Source organism: Protopterus annectens, chromosome 8.part0 (assembly GCF_019279795.1).
Source record: "Protopterus annectens isolate FY-2018-M chromosome 8.part0, PAN1.0, whole genome shotgun sequence".
Lineage (NCBI taxonomy): Eukaryota > Metazoa > Chordata > Ceratodontiformes > Protopteridae > Protopterus > Protopterus annectens.
Genome location: NC_056741.1, coordinates 820,316,280 through 820,339,910, shown reverse-complemented (window position 1 = coordinate 820,339,910; position 23,631 = coordinate 820,316,280). Strand labels below are relative to the sequence as shown.

The 23,631-nt window shown below is 41.9% G+C and overlaps 1 protein-coding gene across 2 annotated transcripts in view; it reads right to left on the bottom strand.

The window, feature by feature from the left end:
* Positions 1-22,407, bottom strand: part of LOC122809074 (complement factor properdin) — a 460,550-nt gene extending 438,143 nt beyond the window's left edge. For both annotated transcript variants that reach the window (XM_044080290.1, XM_044080291.1), the window contains exon 1: positions 22,237-22,407. In XM_044080290.1, coding sequence (XP_043936225.1) covers positions 22,237-22,291 — 55 coding nt within the window. In that variant the 5' untranslated portion in view covers positions 22,292-22,407. The remainder of the gene's footprint in view (positions 1-22,236) is intronic.
* Between the last annotated feature and the right edge of the window lie 1,224 nt (positions 22,408-23,631).

Genomic DNA, 23,631 nt, shown 5'->3' with positions numbered 1-23,631 from the left:
CTGACAGACATGGAGGGGCTGTATCCATATTCATCAGGGATACCTACACCTCCAGGTTAGTGGGGCAGCATGATACCTCTGTTATCATCCATGTGCAGCTAACATCAGCCACAACTGCATTGTGAAATGTGGCCTGCTACGGATCACCCTCCATGACCCAGAACCTCCACTCCACCTACCTGGAGACAGTGGAGAACATGACAGTCCTAACACACACCCTGGCATTGGTCGATGTCAACTACCATACCATTAACTGGAAACCTACTCCGGTATCCACTTCCAGGCCCAGCACTTTCTGGAATGTATCACCTTATATGCCCTGTATCAGGTGGTAACCTCCCTAACATGGGGTGGAAACTACTAGATGTGGTCATCACCAACATGGGCAACAGGTGCACCACAGCAGAGGTTAACCAGTCACTGGTTAGATCTGACCATGAACTATTCATTGTTTCCACACCCAAGCATCTCCCCCATCTATGGATACCACAGTGTATACCTTTCCTACAGCTAAATTTACACTACTAGGGACAGGGGTGGGGGGTTTCACAGCCCCCACACTAAGGGGAAACACTGCTCAAGATACAGACAGATTTACAAATGCAGTCTATAAGCATCTACACGGATGTATGGATCGTGCCATCACTGGTAAACCAAGACTCACTCCTCCTAGACAAGGATACCAGTCTGGTGGACCTCTGCAATAAACAGGCTATACTGCAGAAGTAGGACAGTGTTCCAGACACACAGCAAAACCCACAAAGGGCAGACATCCGTGACCACTATTAGTATGATACATAGGTCCCTCATGACATCATCCAAGGCTAACATCAGCAGAAAAATACGCAAGGATTCGAAAGATAACCACAACGCCTTCTTTGGCTATGTCAAGGATCTACATGGTGACACACAGATTTGCACTGCCAGTGAAATATAGCACAAAATATGCTGACCCTACTGATATCACCAACATCATTGCAGATAAATTCAGTGCATACTTCACCCCCTAAAGAGCCCACAACACTACCCGAAAGGTACAGTATCCCAACCATCAGAGACACACAGGTGGAAATGGCCCATTCAAACAGCAGAACACAGCATCAATTGAGGCAGATGTTGACCCAGACTGCATCTTGCAAACTGTACAAGACAACCTGCCCCCCACCTAATTAAGCATTCCTACCTCAGCCTCTCTGCAAGCTACATGCCCATACAATGGCGCATGGCAACGTTTATTCCACTCCATCAAGGTGGAATTACAACTGACCATGGTAACTACCACCCCATAAGCCTGACTAGCCTGATCTGCAATGGTATGGTTCGCATCCTCATGGCACTCATTAACAATGACATTGGTAGCTTCCAAACAGGTGACCCAACCAAGGTCAACTTGGTTGAGTGCAGTTCATGCCTACTGAACCTGTTTGACATCTTACATACAGTCACCAAGACGTTAGATGATGGGGGAGGTGGCTCACACATACTACCTGGATCTCACCAAGGCTTTTGACACCATGCCCCACTCAGGTATTATTGATAAATACACCAGCCTGTACATTCACCCATACATCACAGGTTGGGTTGCAAATGGGCTTACACACAGAACCCACATGGTACAACTAGCGGTCACCAGGTTCAACTCTTGAACAGTCATGACTAGTGTCCCACAGGACTCAGTCCTGGGAGCCCTACTGTTTGTCATATACGTCTCAGAGGTACAGGCAAACACAGGTGGTCTATGGCAGACCATGTCTGGCAGTGACTGCGAACTGGGAACCATGATTGATAGTCCAGCTGACACAGACATCCCTCAAGGGGCCTCACAGATAACGTCACAGGGTGCCAACAACACAGCCTCCAGCTAAGTGCCACTAACTGCATGGTCATTCCACTGTGGAATTGGCACCCACATATTAACACATAAGTGTCAGCCACTTTAATACAGATGAGATAATGGGGTATCTGGGGACTAAAGTAGATAGTGCTCTCCCCTTTGACAATCATACCTCCACAGTAGTTAGGATATCCTTCTATGTAGGCCATCTGATTACTAAAGGATTCCCATCTACACATACAGGGGTTATAGTGCCCCTTTACTCATCACTCATCAGTCCCATCATAGGGTATAATAACCCATGTGGGATGTACCTCAGCAGACACGTCCAACAGCTGGAGGGTCCACAAATGTACCTCGCCAAGGGGAATACTGGCCTCCAACATATGGCCTATGCAGCCAGACTGAATAAACTCCTGCTTTACTCAGTGGCATCTCATTTACCCAGAGATGATCTCCACTGGCCAACACAGCCATGTCGAACTCAGACTTGATGGATATGCTCCACCTATGGGAATCCATGTCACAGTGAGCCACACACTGTAGTGAGCTGAACCTTGCCACAGCAATAACTGGAAGATGTTGGAGGGACAGCTTCCTGTCACAGACACTCCCCATACTTTGGAACAACATCCCTATCTACATTTTACAGAACCCCTCACTAACACTCTGCAAGAGAAACCTTGAAGGGTGGGTGGGGAACAGTAGATGTACCCCAGGGATCCCGCCATTGGCTCTGCTCCACAGAGGGACAGTTAATGAATCAATGGGGTGGCAAAAGCTGACACATTTTGGCTGGCCTTATGAATGGCCTCTGGCAGTTGGCCAAGTACCTACCTATGAATCTATACATACAGTATCTGCATATGCTGATAGCTTAATTTACTGTTCAGGTGTTGACTTACCTTGTGCCAATGGCTGTTGTGTGTGCAATAGTTGAGGGCTGTCTATGTTGGATGCACACAGTAGACTGCCTATACATGACAATTTATAGGTAGTCTTGTGTGTATGCCATCCATTTTTTACTGTGTGTGCAGGTGGAGAAAGGTGTCAGTCCCTAGGTGCCTACACTGTCAGTGTGTGTGCTATACGTTCCCTCTTTGCCAAGGCATGGACATACTGGTTACACCTCCATCTGCCTACTGGGGCTGGCTCAGGGTGTTCGTGGTCTGAGTACCTCTGTGCCTGTGGGACCCTTGGCAATGGTGGTGGGCTGTGAGGGCCTTCACCATTCTGTCCCTGCTGCAGCTGTTTCCCTAGGACCATATTGTGTAGCATGGCACACACTACGAAGATGTGGGCACATGTGCCTAGAGAGTACTGCAAGGCTCCACCAGATATGTCCAAACAACAGAACCATGATTTTAGCATGCCAAACACACGTTCTATGATGATTCTGGTTTGTGCGTGTGCCTCATTATAGCATTCCTGCATGGGTGTGTGTGCATTTCTGATGGGAGTCATCATCCACGGTTCCAGTGCATAGCCAGCATCCCCAACCAGCTGGCCATTTGAGATGTCCCCCCCTGGCAAATAACCAATACAGCTGTGAGGCATGCCAGATGTGAGAGTAGTGATAGCTTCCAGGCCTGCCAGCACACACATCCATGATAATGCCCTGGGCATTGTACATGGCCTGGCAGTTGATGAAGGGGTATCCCTTGCAGTTTATGTAGTGCCTACCCTGCTCACTGGGTGGTGACTTGATGTGTATGTGCATGCAGTCTATTGTACCCAGTATTTCCGGGTATTCTGCCACACGGTGGAAGAGATGCATATTGCTGGCCAACTCCTCCTGTGTTCAGGGGAAGTATATGTGCTCATTGGCATGTGTAACATGGCATCCAGGAACTGGTGTAGTACCCTGGATGCTGATGCCTGTGAGATCCCCATGATATTCCCAGTTGGTCTTTGAAAGGTACCTGTAGCTAGTATTCTCAGGCTTACACATACCTTCATATCCACTGGGATGGTTTCCCCTCTATTTGTTCTGACTCTGAGGCGTGGCCAGCACAGCTCTACAAGTTGCTGTAGGGTGTCCCTGTCCACCCTGTAATGCTCTACTATCTCCAGATCATGTAGCCCCTGGTAGGTTACCCTGGGTCTGAACACTCTCCTCCTCCTCTGGTGCCTGAGATGGTCATGTGCATCATCCTCCACACCACCTTCAGTCTCCAACACATGCTGGTGGATCAAAGCTATGGCAGCCCCTAACATGTACATAATAAAAGTTCCCCATCTGTATACACCAGTGGTGCAGAGTGTATGGGAATACACAAATGTGTGTGAGGTGCTTTCACACCTTATAGTATTGTGCTACGGATGCTGCTGATGTAAGTGGGTGTATACGAGCTATTCCAGCTGCTGCATGTCTTAATTATGGGTTTTCAAATGAGTACTGCAAGTGTGGGGCCTTTACTGTGGAGATCTACTTGCCTGCCTTGATTAATATGTTGCTCTTTAATTCACTTCTAGACCTGGATCCCCTCCCATTATCAGGCATGCATCCACTTGCCATCTTTCTTGTTTTGTACTTTCCCTACCCAGTCATGGCAAAATGTGCCTTGTAGCTGATATACTACATATCGGCTTTGTTCTGCTTTGACACTTTGCTGTTTTCTTTGCAGTACAGCCCCTCCCCTTCCCTGTTCTGCAGGTAGCTGCTTGCAGCCTTGTTAGCTGTTGTCAATGGCCCACTGTAGGCCTCTAGGTGTTAATTAGTCATCTGTACTCCAATTTCACTGCTGCAGCATTTCCCTGTTTCTTTCCTATATCCTTCCTGTTTCAGCTGGAGTGCGCGCCGCGGATACCCATTTACCAGGTTTACGCGTGTTTTCATCTCCGTTCTCATGCATACTCAGTTACCTTGTGTACTCTCAGCTAAGCATAGCTATGGGCAATTCAACACACCCCTATCCTGCAGCTTTGCCTAGCTAGGGGCAGACCGGTTTAGCAATGCTCCAATGTACTTACAGCAATGGCGACACACCCCCCTCTTGATGTCATCTTTATCTCAAGGGCACACCTCTGTGTTTTAATGCTACACTGTGAGGTGCATCCTTACACCACCGGGGAATCTGTGATTCACTATTGCTCCTCTCATTTGCATGGCATTGCCTACTAATTCCTAGCCACTGCACATAACACTGTCACTGCCCCTTAGCAACCCTTGCGCCATGAGTATGGTGTAGCATGCCTGCCATTGACTTTTATGGGGAAATTGTGGTATGTGTTTCATTGTGGTTTTATTCTATATTTTTATATATTCCTTGTGATCCCCTTTGCACTTCCACATCGCAATAGTCTTTCTATCTTTCGGCTTTTCCCGGTTATGGGTCGCCACAGCGGAACTCCTGTCCGCTAATGATTGGCAGTAGATTTTTACATGCTAGCTTGCCGGGCCTAATGCACAACCTTCAACGAAGGAACGCCCATTCACGCATGTCGACACACAGAAGACGCTCTAACTGAGAATCGAACGTGCAATGTCACTATATATATTAAATGTTAATTTTATATTTTGTACATGTTTTTTTATGCCAATGGCTATATACTTAGCCATTGACATATATTAACAATATAATACATGTGTTTGGTTGGCTGTCATGGCTCCGATTTTATGTTTGCAAAAATGTAAACCATTTTCTACGGTTTACATTTCTGTATGCTTAAACTACGCCTGCACCACTTCCTGAATCGCTACATACCTTCATTTGCATGCTACACTGCTGCACATGGGGTAATTAGCATACAAGGCTCGGGAATTGTGCAGGCGTAGCATACGCAGGTAGTGCACGTGGAAACAGCTCGTACATGAATCGCTTGGCGGTCATCTTTGGTGTTAGAACGCCGATGCTATGCCTGCACCTGGTGCAAGCTTCATGAATGCCAGGGATTGTTTCATTCATCATTTATGTTGTTGAAGGTACTGCATTATATTTCTATTAGACCACAAGCACAGTTTATGTTGGCAAAGTCAGACTTTTATTTTGATTTGTGTACAATAATACTGCTTTTATAAAAGAAAGTCTCAGGTATATAGCTTAGTCATCCACACAGGTAAATGCTGTGTGCCAAATATGTATTTATTTATTTATATTCATTTGTTAGTATAATTGAAATAGAAGTCCATTTTCAGCAGAGATCTGGGAACAAAAGCCCCAGCACTAGAAAACATTTACACTGATTATAACTTACAGTTAATGCAACAGAACATTTACAAATCAGTTCTATCTTCAGAATACGAGAATATTTTACAAAAGTAGTACCAGTTAAATGGAATTCCTCAATAGAATGACTAGTATTGGTAAACTGTGGTCTATGGTTCTGAAGTAACATTTCTTTCTGTGTTAACTGCCATCTTGAAACTTACTATAAACATAAAATGAGTATATCTGTTTGCAGCAGGTATCTTTAAACATTTACTGCTGAGAGAGAGAGGGAGACATGGAGAGAGAGTACCTGGTTCTACTCCCTGTGCTGCTCGTCTTTGGCTTGTGTCCCTGAGGGGAACATGCCTACTATCTAGAGTTTGTGGTAGAAACCCACATGACCCTGCATCATGGATAAAATATCTTACTGTGGAATAACTCATAAAGGCAATTGCAACTGGTGTCAACGGAATAGCAGTGGTCATGAAGACCATCACAATAATATGAGCCATAAGACCAAGGCCATCACAATAGTATGAGCCATAAAACCAAGACATCAGAATAATATGAGCCATAATACCAAGATCATCACAACAGTATGAGCCATAAGACCAAGACCATCACAATAATATGAGTCATGCTTCCACTGAAACTGCTAACTCTGAAAGAAGACCTGGGGGCTTACACTAGGACATTCAACCGGATCTCCAGCCAAGAAGGAAGGGACTAAGTCAACTGGGCTCAAGTACCCTTACCACAATTAATGACAGCTGGCATACATGATTTTAAGGACACGAAGGGAGCAGACTACAAGCACTATAAAAAAGTCAAGAAATGTTTGCTTGCATGAGCTAAGGTCATGCCAGAGACCCTGGCTTGTACATTCCATGACTGGGATTTTTCTAAAAACAGAATAGTGAAATCTCAGTTATGTGAAATGAAACATACAGTATCCATGGCTAGGCCCAGAAAAAACTCATGCCCAAAATCATTCATTCCATTATAATGAAAGCACAAAGAGAAATAAAATCCAACCATACAATCATAGGCAGACCTCTAATCAAAACTTCTCCATATAAAGAAAACCAGACTCACAACCAAAACCTCATCCATATAAAAATAGCCAAAACCATGACCAAAATCCTTCATCCCACTATAGCAAAATACCATGATATCCAAAATTCTTCCATGCTATCATAACCAAACATGATGTCTAAAATCCACCATATCTTCGCAGCTAAACCCCATGACCAGACTCCATCATACCACTATAGTAATGCATCATGATTAGCAAAGGCTTGCTATATCATCACAGTCATATATAAATCTTATCAAGTAATTCAAGTACCATTTGCTTAAATCTCAATAGCAGACTCCATTCTCAAATGGACACACTCATAACCAGCAGCAAAGTTAAAAAAAAAAAGTGTTTTGCAGGGAAGTATAATGGGAATAGAGAAAATACATTAAAGTAAATGTAAGTTTTTCTGAGTACTTAGATATATGTGTTGAAGTGTTTTCTTAATTGCATCCTTTCCTGTTATTGTAACAGATAGCAAAGTAGCTACCATATGTTTCCTGTTATCTAAAGGCAAATTCTGTAGCTGTGTTACTAAATCAAACTAAGATGGTAGATACCTTATGTGAAGTATCATAAAATTGTCAAAGGGGCCTATAACTTATTGTAATGAAGTTTTCTCAAATACAAAGTCTCATTGTAAGATAGCAAACAGAGTTCAAGATGTGAACAGGATGCACCTCCACTTCTTTAGCAACAGTACAATATGTTCACAAACATGGACTTTTCACAGGAACAGCACAAGTAGTTGTAAGATCCTGATTTGTTAAAAATGTATCATACCCTTTGTGCCTCATGTTATACCTAATGTCTTTTAAAGGTATAAAACGCTCATCTTTGTTTTAATTCTTTGGGATGATGTTAGAAAATTCTTGATCTCCCTCATGAACTGTGATCAAGACTAAATATTACATTTGTATTGCTAGATATTCTGTCTGCATGCCTTTGTAATTATTATTTACCTTAATAGAAGCAATCCCCCTCCACCCCAGACATATTCTGCAATCTCAGAAAATGTTGCTAATACTCAAATGCACACATGAACATCCACCTGTGAGCAACTTAGCCATGAGCATCAAGAGACAACATACATACATATTATATACACATACATATACACGTATACATGTGTGTGTTGTCTGTCTGCATGTGGACAGCATAGCCATATATTACAAAAAGCTTGCCACAATGCACAACTCCACACAACCCTAGTATACTAATTCAACAGCCCGTAAAGTCAAAGAAAATTAAAAAGATGTGAAAAAAAGTAAAACCCTCCTTTAAAATCTTCTCTGACTGCTGACAATAAACACCATACCACAATGCATGTGACAGCCTTGATTAACCTAATAGCATCAGCAACATTAAAATCTTATCTTGTGATGGTGATATTTTGTGTCACAATAACAAACTCACATGTCAAACAATAGTGCTCCCTAATCATCTTCATTCACATATGGACATATGCAAGAAATCAAAGAGCTGGTCACATGATGAGGGAAGGAGGAGGGGGTAGCAGAATGAAAACTTGCTGCTCCTAGTTGGGTCCATTAACCAGTCAAATGTCTCGTACATAAGATTTACAATCCTATATCATTGGCCTGGCACTGTAAGTCTGGAAGTTTCTAATTCAGAGAGTAAGTACTATAACATATTAGATGCTGCACAGTGAAATGTCTATCATTTTTATTACAACTCCTTTCTGATATGCCAAATAATTTATTATAAACTGAATTTGCACCCTTTTTGAAGTCTGGAATTGCAGTGGAATAAGGCAACACTTTACATGATGGGAATACAATGACTAACCGAAGCACTACTTGTCAAAACAATTACAACCTAATCTGTTGGCATCAGTTATTTTTCTGCCAGGAAGATATCCTTAAAGAAATGCTTATACGACCTCAGGTTCTGCTGTATTAAATTGGGAACTGTAGGCAGATCTCACTCCAGTGAGAGTTTGGGGCCTTGCCCTTCCATTCAGATGTTTTCCAATGGAATCTAGTTTTAGCAAAGCAGATCTGACTGAATGTTGTTGCCTTTCTGGCTGTGTTTCAGTAACCTACAGTGAACTCGCATAATTCTTGACTGTTTGCTATTGTAGTTTTCTTGATAAAAAATGCATTTGCATCTGTATAAAAATGTGGTTGCATTTAAGTTTCAGTAAAATAAATAAATAAATCAAAATTATTTTTTATATACCCAAATATAAAATCTTTCTCCATAAACAACACTGATTTAAATAGCAAGACAATTAGTAGCTACTTTCTGAAGCACAAAACTGTATACAAACTTAGTATTAAAATGAGAGTAGAGTCATCTGCATACTGTATAAGAGATGCTTGTGTGGTGGCAGTATTTAGGCTGTTAGTGAAAAGTGAGAATAGCAGTGGGCCAAGGATAGACCCTTGGGGAACTCCGCAAGTAACTGGGAGGTGAGGTGATATGTTATCGTCCCAGATTACTGATTGATGGCATCTGTGTAGATAGCTGTGGAACCAGTTGCAGGCTGATTGTGAGAAGGAGAGGTTGGGGAGAGTAGAGAGTAGTAGCTCATGAGATACCATGTCAAAGGCCTTTGAGAGATCTAGAAATACAGCAGTAGAGAAGAGACCATTGTTTTTGTGATGAAGTATAGTGTTGGTGAAGGAGAGCAGAGAAAGGTAGTGCTGTGATATGGCCTGAAACCATGTTGGGTTTTGGAGAGGATATTATTAGCTAGGAGGTAATTGGAGACCTGGGTGTTGATATATTTTTCAAGTATCTTGGAGAGAGGGGAGAGGATAGCAATGGGGCAGTAATTGGAGAGGTTGGTGGATGGGTTGGCTTGGTGGAGGGGAATGATGTGGGATATTTTCCATATCAAGGGAACATAGCCTTCTGTTATGGAATGGTTGATTAGAATTGAAATTGGGTAGGCTAGTGTATCAGCTGCAATTTTCAAGTATTCAGAGGGGAGGATGTCAGCTGCGAGTTTGGTGGGTTTAAGTTTTGACAATAGTCTTTTTATGTTGGATGTAGATACTGAGGTGAAGAAGAAAAGAGGAGTGGGGGGTTTAGGGTTAGGAGTTGGGGGGAGCTGTTGTAGGGAAGTGTTGTTTGTTTAGAGATGTTATAGTTTCAGTGAAGTGTTTGTTGAAGGATTCAGCAATACTGCTGGAGGAGGGGGGAATGGACAGCTGAGGGGTATCAACCTTCCCTGGGTGGAGGATAGTGTTAATAATGGACCAGAATTGCTTAGGTTGTGGTTGGCAGAGGTTAGGGTGGATTTATAGTAGAGGGATTTATGATGTATATGATTTTTGGCTTTATTGCGCAGTCCAAGGAATGATTGCCTATCTGAGTTATTTTTTGTTAGTCGCCAGTGCTCCCAGACCTTATCTCTGAATTTCATTAGGGTTCTGGTGGTCTTTTGTAACCATGGAGCATGCCTGGATCTGACTTTGGCATTTCTTACAGGAGCATTGGTGTTTAGGATGGAGCGGAAGGTACTGTTGAAGAAGTGGACAGCATAATCTAGGTTGAGGTATTTTAGTGATGACCAGTTCATTTTTTGCTGGGAGGAGATGAAGGAGTTGGGGTTGAACTTAGACTTGTTTTGTATTTGCCTGTGGATAATGGGCTTCAGACTGTTTGTGTGGTGCTGAATTAGGAAAGTGGGGGATTGGTCACTAAGACTGTCAAGTAAGCAGCCTGCTAGGTAAGAGTAAGGGGCTTTTTTGACTAGAATCCAGTCAAGTAAGGTATGATTGTTAGGGTTTTTGTTGATTCAGGTAGGGGATTGAATGAGTTGAGTGAACCCATGGAGATTAAGGTGAATGGTTGGGAGACTGTTATTACAGGATAGCCAGTTGATGTTAAAGTCACCGAGAATTATGGTTTCCTGGTGGTAGAGATAGAGTGGCCCAGCTCAGGAGATTTTCTAGGGGTGTAATATTTTGTCTGGTGGGAAATAGCATCCTATGATATTGATCGTTTTGTTTGGGTTTAGTTGAGATTGGCATAAAGGATTTCTTCATTGTTGTGGTGAGGGGCAGATGAGTTCAGGAGTTGAATATTGAGGTGGTATTTAAATATCAATGCTACACCACCTCCCTTTTTGGACAATCTGTCTATATGAAGGATGCTGTATTTAGGTGGAAGTATTTCCTCACTTTTGATATGAGGTTTGAGCCAGGTTTCAGTCAGGAAGAGAATATCTGAAGAATATATGTTTATGCTGGCGTGTAGTTCTTGGATTTTATTGCATATGCTTCTGATGTATAGGGACATTATAAGTAGGTCTGTTGTTTTCTTGTTGGCTAGGAGTTGAGTTGCGGGGAGGGGTTGCTTGGACTAGGGTTTATGGTTGGGTTGGATTTGGGAGGACCAGGGTTTGGATGGATGTATCCAGTGAGGGCTAGTTTATAGAGGATGCTTATGATATGTTTTATATACAAAGTAAATTGCTTATGGTATCTTAGGGATATTTTATTTTTGAGTGTGTTAGGTGTTTGGTAATGGAGTGTGTGTACTGGGAGGATGGTTTTGATGGCAGGGGTTATGTAGTTATATGGATGGTGTGGGGATGCTAGATGAGGGGTGGATTGCACTGGAGGATGTGTGCCAGAGGGCAGTGGAGAGGGCAGCATAGAGGCTTTTGCAAATGGCACTATTTTACCAAAGACTGACCCTGCTTTTCACCTCATTCTTAGTCAGTCTTCTTTATACACCCCACCATTATCTATTTTTCAGACCGTATTCCCCCATGTTTGCAAATTCCTAGACTCATGACTGGAGGTGCAGTTTGGTGGGAAAGAAATTATGTGGCATAAGGCCTAAACATGTCTCCAGTGGGGAAAGGTTGGGGATGTAGTCTCAAGCATGTGGGTCAAAAACTGAAACCTTAGTAAAAATCCAGGGACTGGCCAAGTCATGATCTCTGTTCAGGAGTGCTCCTGGAAGTAAAGTATTTGTGAAGATAGGTGAAGCCTGCCAGCCTAGCCAGATAGAATTTTGTAGATAATTCTGTCAATTGTTCTCTTAAATGGGAAAAATGGTGTTAAATATGGAACTGCAAAAATGTAACAGTGCACTCTGCTGTAAAAAATATGATAAGTCAATTATTTGATGTCAAAACTCAGAGCTGAGGTGTCTAGATAAAGGCATTCTGCCTATTGTTTTGAGGCCAGAGTTAATGGCTAGAATTTGCATGTATAATTTATTTTATTGCTCTGGTTCCTGCTCAGATGCAAGATCAAAAGGTCTATTAACCTCTGAGAGTCTGTTAGCCTGAGCACCAGAAAGAAATTATGTAGTCTGAAATGAATCAGTGGTACTGTGTTATCAATTTAAGGACAAAAAGAATGACAGCATTTAAGCATTTGTCTTGAGAACATCCAACTCACCACTCTGCCTGTGTCTGTATGTAAGTAGGATTTTGGAACTGTGTTTTCTCTTAGATATAGCTAAGAAATAGGAAGATTAGACTTGTTTGTTTTTCTGTGATGTCAAAACTTTTCTACTGTATTATTTTAAGTATTTCTCTGTGATCTCTGAACTCTTGACTAGCACTGTGTATTAAGAACTATTTTCTTGTGTTTTTTATTATTTATTATTAAATGTTTTTAAACCTTTCAATGTGGCTTTTTTGTGTAAAGATAATTTAAGTTCTAAGAGTACATTGCATGTATATAGTGATACTGTACCAAGTCACTCCAAATAAGTCTTGACTGTTCAGTCACACTTACCATTCGGTTAATAATAATCCACAGTATAATTGGACACCCTTTCAAAAGGGCCTTTGAGTAGCTGATAAATATTAACTGGGTGGTGGAAGCGATTTCTACCGTATAGTTTGGGTAAAAGGGGTACAGCTGGAAAACTTGTGCCAGCCTTCCCCAGGAGTGTCTGTGTGGTTGCATAAACTCTTATCTCAAAGTGTGTGTGTGTCAGCTACTTGGGCAGGGACATGAAGCACTGGTTGGACAAAGAGGGTGCTGGAGGTTTTAGCTTGCCCACTAGGCTGAGATCTGGACCCTATAGTTGTGCCATTGGGGAGTCTTACTGGGGACCTGGAGAGAAAGGGAGAAACCAGCCCCAAACTGACTGTGATCTCTTTATGCTCTTAAGGGAAATTGTACTTTACTGTGTGTGTATTTGTTATCCTTTCCCTATATGGACGTCCCTCACTGGTGTTAGTGGTGAGGACAGAAGGCCGCTTGATTGCTGGGCCAGTGCATGGGCATCACATATTAATTGTTTGGCAGAGGTGGGATATCCACTCCACATATTAATTTGTTGGCAAATACTAATTGGCTTATAGTGGTGTGGGTAGAGTGAATTCATGCAGCTTGTGTACAGTGATCACTGAAGGTGTTTTGTACTTGAAATCAGCCACACAGTGAATACACAGAGTTCAGATCACAATTGTTTTATTTCTTTTGTTAGTTTAGTTAGTCAGGGGAAAGCAGGCAGCATGTCAGTAGAGGAGTACGGAAAGCTGACAAGGAGCTAGCTGACTAAGATATGCCAGGCTAGGGGACTGGTGCATGGAAACCTGACTAAGGCATACCTGATTGCAGCTTTGGTCACAGCTGCGTCAGAAAACAGCAACCAGGAGGAAGATCAGACTGGCAGTGGAGATGTACCACCCTCAGAGAATGGACAGCTCAGCCTTTGTGCAGAGGACTTAAAAATCCATTTGGAGCTAAAGAGACTTGAGTTGGAGGCCATGTGTTTGGAAACAGAAGCAGCTGAGAGACTGAGGCATCTAGAGAGTGAGGAGAATGAGAAACTGATATGCCTGGAAAATGAGGAAAAGGAGAGGCAGAGGCAGCATGAGAAGGAGATGCAGACTCTTTGCCATAGTCATGGAGGTAATGGGGAAGAGAGTAACTGGACCCCAGAAGCACAAAAGATCAGTAAATTTCTTCTGCAGTTTAAAGAGGGGGATAATTTCGATAGTTTCATTCATATGTTTGAGAGGGTATATAAACAGTATGATGTTGACCAAAGGCTCTAGGTAAGGTTCCTGACCCCCTTACTCCATGGTAAAGCTGTAACTATGCTGTCTAAAATGTCTGATGATTGCTTTAATTATACTATGGTTAAAAATTGTTTATTAGAATTGTTTAAGCTAACACCTGAAATGTATAGGAAAAGGTTTTGTGAGCATAGATGCAAGGCAGATGAAAGTGTGTGTGAATATGTTGCTGAACTGAGCACTTATTTTCATAGGTGGGTGAGTGGATGTCAGGTCACTACGTTTGAAGTGCTGGCAGACCTTTTGATGAGGGAACAAGCCCTTAGCACTTTGCCTGAGGACATGAGGATCTGGTTAGCTGATAGACAATGTGCTACTTCAGATGAGTTGGGGAAGAAGGGAGAACTATACATAGCAAGCGGGGTATCCCTGCACAGGAAAGGGACCCCAGTACTGCTCATGGGTCTAAAGGAACCCATGGTGGGCAGCACAGACTGCCCCAACAGAATATGCCAGTAGCAGGGGAAGCCACTAGTCCAGGTACATGTCCAGGACCTAGAGTTAAATATTTTGAATGCAACCAATGTGGCCATGTGACATACAGATGCCCACAGAGGCAAGGTGGTGAACAAAAGGTGAGGCAGCCAGTAAGTGGGAAAGACCAAATGCCAACAGTAGGTTGTCTTGAGACAAGAGGGGTACCAAGCTACCATCCTGCAGATGTCCTGATAGGGAAGGATTTGGGTGAGGCAGTACCATGTACTTATGCAGTTACACGCAGTCAGACTAGGAGACAAGCATGTGGGTATGGTAGCCTGGGGGAGACCCAGACAGACTGCATACTTGCAGCCAGGACTGGTGAGGTGGTTACTTCAGGGAGGGAGCTACTCTGTAGGAGTGAGACTGAAAGTGAGCCACAGCTTCTTGTTGGTACTGATGTTACCTTGGCAGAGTGACGGCAAAGGTAGAGGTGAGTAGTAGTACGCAGGCTGACAGTGAGGCACCACTGTCAGAGGATGCCAGACTTCCTGTGTAAGGGGAACTGGGAAGGGTTACAAAGAGAGAGTTGAGACAGGTTCAGCTCTCAGACCCTACATTGCAAGGCCTGAGGCAGTTAACTAGTGAGGCACCTGATTCTTAAGAGAAGGGGAATTCTGTATACTGAGATAATGGGTTACTGTATAGAGAGTGGACCACTGAGGGAGGGCTAAAATGTGAGAGAGTACAGCAGTTGGTAGCACCTAGAGCCTACCATCTGGCACATCTAGCCATAGCCCATGATATTCCCTTTGCAGGTCATATGAGCATAAAACATACAAAGAGACGTATTATGCAGAACTTCTATTGGCCTGGAATTTCTAGAGATGTAGCAGGGTACTGCAGGACCTATGAGCAGTGGCAAAAGGTAGGCAAGGCAGGAGACAAAATGAAAGCTCCTTTGATGCCTTTACCTGTGATTGATGAAGCATTTCAGAGGGTAGCTATGAATATTGTGGGGCCTCTGAGTACCACAAGTTCCACAGGTAAAAAGTATATCCTAGTGCTAGTGGATTATGCTACATGATACCCTGAGGCAGTGGCTCTGTCCTCCACTGAGGCAGAAACGGTGGCAAATGTTTTGTTAGAGGTTTTCAGCAGGGTATGTTTCCCAAAAGAATTCCTGACTGACAGAGGTGTCAATTTCAGGTCAGACTTGCTAGCTTGTCTGTGGAAGTACTATGGGGTGAAGCACCTGAAGACCACCCCCTACTATCCCCAGACTAATGGTCTAGTTGAGAGGTTAAACTCTACGATCAAGTCCATGCTACAGGCATTTGCAGACCAGTTTAAGAGGGAGTGGGACAAATATTTGCCCCATCTGTTGTTTGCTTACAGAGATATTCCCCAGGAATCCACAGGGTTTTCACCCTTTGAGTTGTTGTATGGGCATAGGGTGAGGGGCCCTCTAGATTTAATTCAAGATGTGTGGGAAGATGAGTGTGAACCTCACAAGGAGTCTGTTGTGGCATAGTTCCTAAACCTAAGGACAAGGCTCTAGGAACTCATGGGTTTGGCCCAGGAGAACCTGGCAGAAGCCCAACAACAGAAAAAGGTGTGGTATAACAGGAATGCTCGAGCTAGAGAGTATACTGTGGGGCAGCAGGTAATGGTTCTCTTTCCTGTCAGACACAACAAGCTGCAAGCAGCTTGGGAGGGACCCTACAAGTTGGAAAGAAAGGTAAGTGATGTTAACTACATAGTGGAACTGCTAGGCAGGAGGCAAGGTCACAAATTGTACCATGTTAACATGAAGAAACCTTACCATGATAAGGATGCCCTTGTGCTGAGCATTTGCAGTGGATTGCAGGAGGAGCCTGAGGGAGATCTGGTGACTGATCTCCTCAGTGAGGCTCAGGCTGACACCTCAGTGGAAGGGGTAGCAATATCCCAGCAGCTATCTCCTACACAAGTTCGAGAAATCCGAGCAGTGTTACTGGAGTTTTGGGACATGTTCACTGAGAAACCAGGGTGCACCCACCTGATGCTGCACCAGGTGGATACAGGACCTCAAATGCCTATTAGGCAGGCCCCTTATAAGGTGCCTGAGAGAGTCAAACAGACTCTGAGGGAGGAGATACAGGAGATGTATAAACTAGGGGTGATTCAAGAGTCCAACAGTCACTAGGCCTCCCGAGTGGTGCTGGTGCCAAATAAGGATGGCAGCACCAGGTTCTGTGTGGACTACAGGAAATTAAATAGTCACACAGAGTCAGATGCTTACCCTATGCTAGGACAGATGAGGTGCTAGAGCAGCTGGGTGGGGCTAAATATCTTACAATCATTGATCTTTCCAAGGGTTACTGGCAGGTGCCCTTGACTCCCAGTGCTAAAGAGAAGTCAGCCTTTGTGACTCCTTTTGGCTTGTATGAGTTCACAAAGATGCCCTTTGGGATGAAAATGCCCCACTGACTTTTTGGAGGCTGGTAGATCATATCCTAGCAGAAGCAGGAGGGTTTGCCCTTGCTTACCTAGATGATATTGCCATCTACAGCCATTCCTGGCAAGATCACCTTCAGTATGTCAGGAAGGTGCTGGGCAGACTACAGAGGGCAGGGTTGACTATTAAGCCCAACAAATGTCAGTTGGGTATGGCAGAGGTCTCCTACCTGGGACATAGAGTGGGGAGTGATAAGATCAGGCCAGAACCTGCCAAAGTAAAAGCCATTCAGGCATGGCCTGCACCTGTTACCAAAAAGCAGGTGAGGGCATTCTTAGGGACAGCAGGATACTACAGGAAGTTTGTTCTCAGTTATAGTATAGCTGCTCCACTCATAGACCTGACAAAGAAGAAAAGGCCAGATAAGGTATTGTGGACCCCAGCATGTGAGCAGGTATTCCAGGAGTTTAAGGAAGCTTTGGGAAGACCTTCTGTGTTAGCCAGTCCAGATTACAGCAAAGAATCTGTTGCACAGGTAGATGCTTTGAACCATGGGGGGGGGGCTGTACTTAGCCAGATTTCTTCAGAGGGAGAAGAGCACCCAGTGGTTTATCTCAGTCATAGGCTCCAACCTAGGGAGGAATGCTATGCAGCTGTAGAAAAGGAATGTCTAGCCATAGTGTGGGCACTAAAGAAACTTCAGCCTTATCTGTATGGAAGAAAATTCACTGTAGTGACAGATCACAACCCCCTGCATGGTTACACAGAGCCAGCCAGCAAAATGCCAAGTTGCTAAGATGGAGCCTAGGGTTGCAAACAGATGATATGTCAGTGCAGCACCGCAGTGGGATTAGCAATGCCAATGCAGATGGGCTCTCACGACAGGGAATGGGATAAGGTATACTCAGATAGACCTAACTTTCTCAAACAACGTTTCTCAAGAGTCACTTGAAAAACTAGCTTGAGTTCCCCAGTGTGGGGGGGTGGGGGGAGTGATGTGTGAAGACAGGTGAAGGCTGCCAGTCTAACCAGATAACATTTTGTAGATAATTCTGTCAGTTGTAAATATTAATATAAGCCACAGACTTGTTCTCTTAAATGGGGAAAAATGGTGTTAGATGTGGAACTGCAAAAATGTAACAACACTGCACTCTGCTGTAACAAAGCTGATAAGTCAATTCTTTGATGTCAAAACTTGGAGCCGAGTGTCTAGATAAAGGCATTCTGTCTATTCTTTTGAGGCCAGAGTTAGTGGCTAGAATTTGCATGTATAATCTCTTTTATTGCTTTGGTTCCTGATCAGCTGCAAGATCAAAAGGGCTATTAACCTCCAAGAGTCTGTTATCCTGGGAACCAGAAAGAAATGATGTAATCTGAAATGAATCAGTGGTACTGTGTTATCAATTTAAGGACAGAAAGAATGAGAGCATCTGAGCATTTGTCTTGAGAACATCCAACTCACCACTCTGCCTGTGTCTGAATGTAAGCAGGATTTTAGAACTGTGTTTTCTCTTAGATATAGCTAGGAAATAGGAAGAGTAGACTAGTTTGTTTTTCTGTGATGTCAGAACTTTCCGACTGTATTATTTTAAGTATTTCTCTGTGATCTCTGAACTCTTGACTAGCACTGTGTAGTAAGAAGTATTGTCTTGTGTTTTTATTATTTATTATTAAATATTTTTAAACCTTTCAACTGTGGCTGTTTTATGTAGAGATAATTTAAGCTCTAAGAGTACATTGCATGTATATAGTGGTGCTGTACCAAGTCACTCCAAATAAGTCTTGACTGTTCAGTCACACTTACCATTCGGTTAATAATATTGCACAGTATAATTGGACACCCTTTCATAAGGGCCTTTGAGTAGCTGATAAATATTAGCTGGGTGGTGGCAGTGATTTCTATCGTATAGTCTGGGTAAAAGGGGCACAGCTGGAGAACTTGTGCCAGCCTTCCCCAGGAGTGTCTGTGTGGTTGTATAAACTCTTATCTCAAAGTGTGTGCGTGTCAGCTACTTGGGCAGGGACATAAAGCACTGGTTGGACAGAGAGGGTGCTGGAGGTTTTAGCTTGCCCACTAGGCTGAGATGTGGACCCTATAGCTGTGCCAGTGGAGAGTCTTATTTGGGACCTAGAGAGAAAGGGAGAAACCAGCCCCAGACTGACTGTGATCTCTGCATGCTCTTAAGGGAAATTGTACTTTACTGTGTGTGTAGTTATTATCCTTTCCCTATATGGACGCCCCTCACTGGTGCTAGTGGTGATGATTGAGGCCTCTTGATTGCTGGGCTAGTGCACAGGCATCACAATATGCATGTGTAAGCAAACATCAGACATCAAAGAGTCCAGGTCCTGTCATCATAATCGCATCCTCTATATCTGGAAGAGAATGGGGTGCGTTAATGGCAAAAATAACCTTTGGGTTGAAGAGTGCACTATAAAGCCAGACAAAAAAAATGAAAAAAAAAATGGGGGAGTAGCAAATGTAGCAGAACCTACCTTACAAATGTAAACAAAACATTAAACAGTCCACTACGTATGATATATTGACTGACACCCACCACATAGGATGTATACTTAATATAGTATATGGAGACAGATACCAAGCATGAGAGTATGGATGGTGCAGTGGGGTGGGGAGTTATAGACAAAGCTTGTCAGTGGGAGCTTCTCAAAAAATGCAAACCATAGTAAGACAAAGACAGAAGAGCTGGAAGACAAAATAGATCAACATGTCCAGCATATGAGTGAAAAATATATAAATAATGCGACACAAACAGATTGGGTTATCCGTTTATCATAAGGAATGCAACACAAACAGATTGGGTTATCCATTTATGATTATCCACTAATCTTAAGAAATGAGGCACAAACAGATCAGGTTATCCATTTATCATAAGGAATGCAACACAAACAGATCGGGTTATCCATTTATTATAAGGAATGCGACACAAACAGATTGGGTTATCCATTTATCATAAGGAATGTGACACAAACAGATCGGATTATCCATTTATCATAAGGAATGCAACACAAACAGATCAGCTTATCCATTTATCATAAGGAATGCGACACAAACAGATCAGGTTATCCATTTATCATAAGGAATGTGATACAAACAGATCGAGTTATCCATTTATCATAAGGAATGCGACACAAACAGATCAGGTTATCTGAATGCGACACAGACAGTTCAGGTTATCCATTTATCATAAGGAATGCAACAAAAACAGATCTGGTCATCCATTTATCATAAGGAATGAGATACAAACAGATCGAGTTACCCATTTATCATAAGGAATGCGACACAAACAGATCAGATTATGCATTTATCATAAGGAATGCGACACAAACAGATCAGGTTATCCATTTATCATAAGGAATGAGACACAAACATCATATTATCCATTTATCATAAGGAATGTGACAAAAACAGATCAGATTGTCCATTTATCATAAGGAATGTGACACAAACAGATCAGATTATCCATTTATTATAAGGAATGTAACAAACAGATCAGGTTATCCATTTATCATAAGGAATATAACACAAATAGATCAGGTTATCTATTTATTATAAGGAATGCGACACAAACAGATCATTTTTCATAAGGAATGAGACACAAACAGATCAGATTATCCATTTATCATAAGGAATATGACAAACAGATCAGGTTATCCATTTATTATAAGGAATGCGACACAAACAGATCAGATTATCCATTTATCATAAGCAATGCGACATAAACAGATCAGGTTATCCATTTATCATAAGGAATGTGACAAAAACAGATCAGATTATCTTTTTATCATAAGGAATGTGACACAAACAGATCAGATTATCCATTTATTATAAGGAATGTAACACAAACAGATCAGGTTATCCATTTATCATAAGGAATATAACACAAATAGATCAGGATATCTATTTATTATAAGGAATGCGACTCAAACAGATCATGTTTCATAAGGAATGAGACACAAACAGATCAGATTATCCATTTATCATAAGGAATATGACACAAACAGATCAGATTATCCATTTATTATAAGGAATGCGACACAAACAGATCAGATTATCCATTTATCATAAGCAATGCGACACAAACAGATCAGGTTATCCATTTATCATAAGGAATGAGACACAAACAGATCAGATTATCCATTTATCATAAGCAATGTGACATAAACAGATCAGGTTATCCATTTATCATAAGGAATGAGACACAAACAGATCAGGTTATTCATTTGTCATAAGGAATGGAACACAAACAGATCAGGTTATCCATTTATTATAAGGAATGCAACACAAACAGATTGGCTTATCCATTTATCATACCAAAAGTGTCACATGAATTAAAGCAAATGTCACTAAATTCCATCACCATCACCACCCTATCCTCAATAAAGTCTACATACCGTCCTCTAGTCTGAGTTATTACCATTCAGTACGCACCTAAAACTTAATGCTGATATCCATTCAAAACCACTCTGAGGCAGAAGTCAACTGAATTATAGGTGTAGCTTCAGTTTTAGACTATGTTGTTAGTGCTGTATAGTGGTACACTGGTCAACACTGCTGACTTACAACCATAGTGTCTGAAGTTTCTGCTACAGCTTTATTTAAAATAAAAATGGTCAAACTCATTTCAAAGACTGTCATGCATCTTTAGTATCCACATGAAAACAAACAAAAAGAAAAAGGACTAAAAATGACTACGAAGTCTGCACCACTGACGATACATAATTTATAAAGACAGGGCAACCGTTAAGTCTCAGTCTTTTAAGTCAACACACAGGGACATTGCCAAAAATTTTTAGAGGCAAATGCCCTGACTTAAGTGAATGTTTGAACAATGATGGAGCTCATATAAAATATTACAGAATAAGAGGATTTGTACTAATTCACATTTTTAAATCAGTAATTGTAATATTACATGATGACTGCAATCCTATCTCTTACACACACACACACACACACACACACACACACACACACACACACACACACACACACACACACACACACACAAATCACAAATATTGTCAGGTGCCAAACAAAGCTGTGAAGCAAATTTAGGGCTTTTCCTGAAAACTAGGGGCAGCTGAGAGGTACACTGACAACAAGAGCCATATATCTCATTACATATCTCCGGTCAGAGAAAATATTCTTAGGTATTTTTAAATACAAATCATATTACAATTACTAAGACAGAAAGAGTTGTGATTGAACTAGCAGACTATAGCACTAACACATTATATTTTGCCATATACATGCATACATAAAGAGTTTACCTGAAAAGCGGACAAGTAGTAACAAGCTAACTGCACATAGCAGACCTTCCTTCATTTTCTGCTTTCCTAGATTTTCTAATATAGATGATCACTATTTTAACTAACAGAAAGTGTAAATTGCCTCATCTGATCTTGTTAAAGCACATTCCCAGAAATGTGTCATTAGTTCCTTTGTTTTCCTTCTTCCTGTTTTCCCAGAACCAGCAGGAAGGGAGGAAGGAAGAGACGGCCACCTAAGTTCTTAGACAAACAATTAGCTTGCAACAGAATTTATATGAAGCAGTTCAGTCCAGGATTGGAGCTGAGGGGGAGCATTCTAAGTACTGGCAATTCTTTTACAATTCTAGAATGCTTGCCTGCTAATTCTCAAGGAGTAGCTCAAACTTAAAATCAGCCTTTCTGACTCTTCTGCTCTACATATACATTAAATCCATAGCTGCATATTATCTAGGTGATTAGCTAGAAATGAAAATGCTGAACTAAACAACTTTTAAGCTATTATACTTCCTATGTAAACAGCTTCTGTTTTCAAACTGTCCTTGTGTAATTTTTTATACTGCACTGTGGCAAATTTCTTATAACCTCAGTGTCATAGCTGAAGATGATCCTGCAGGAAGAAAGTGTGTGTATATACTTTTCAACTCCCACCCCAAACTACTCCCATGGACTGCTCCATAGGTGTCTGCAGTTTAAAGAGAGGTTGAAAGAGGACAGGGTAACTAGAAATTGTCTTGCAAGCAGTGTTCAGAGAAAATTGGTTGCCCCACTATTTATACAGCCTTCTTTTCCATGCATATTCTCAACAAGGCAAACAAAAAAACAGTGTATTATATATGCAGATCTAGGTATATGATGTATACATACAAATTATATTCTAACAACTAGTAATACTTAGAGATAATCTGATTAACGTTTATTAGAAATGTGTTGCTATGTCTATTTACAATCACTCTGAACACATTAGAAAGCATGTTCATAATTAATACTAAGCAATGAATCTGCAGACTTTTACACATCTATCCAATAACCAGACAGTGACAATCAAACCCTGTACCTTGTGTCAGTAAGGTATAGACCTTAACCATTATGCCATTGCATGTGTCATCATTCCAAAGTCAGTACCGTTCATGTTTAAATAGCGAAAACATGAAATTTCACACAAAAAAATGTACCCACATAAACCCTACAAAACCCACTACAGTTACATAAAAAACAACAGAACTGAAAATTAATAAATTTACAAAAAAGAAAAAAGAAAATCCCAGCTGCAGCCATCCAGTTGGAAACAGCATTGCCAGCAAGATAGGCCCAGTTCTAAATACCTGCACTAAATAAGATTAAAGAATAAAAGTAAAATATCTTCATAGTCCCATAGTTGAATACTAGACTATCAAC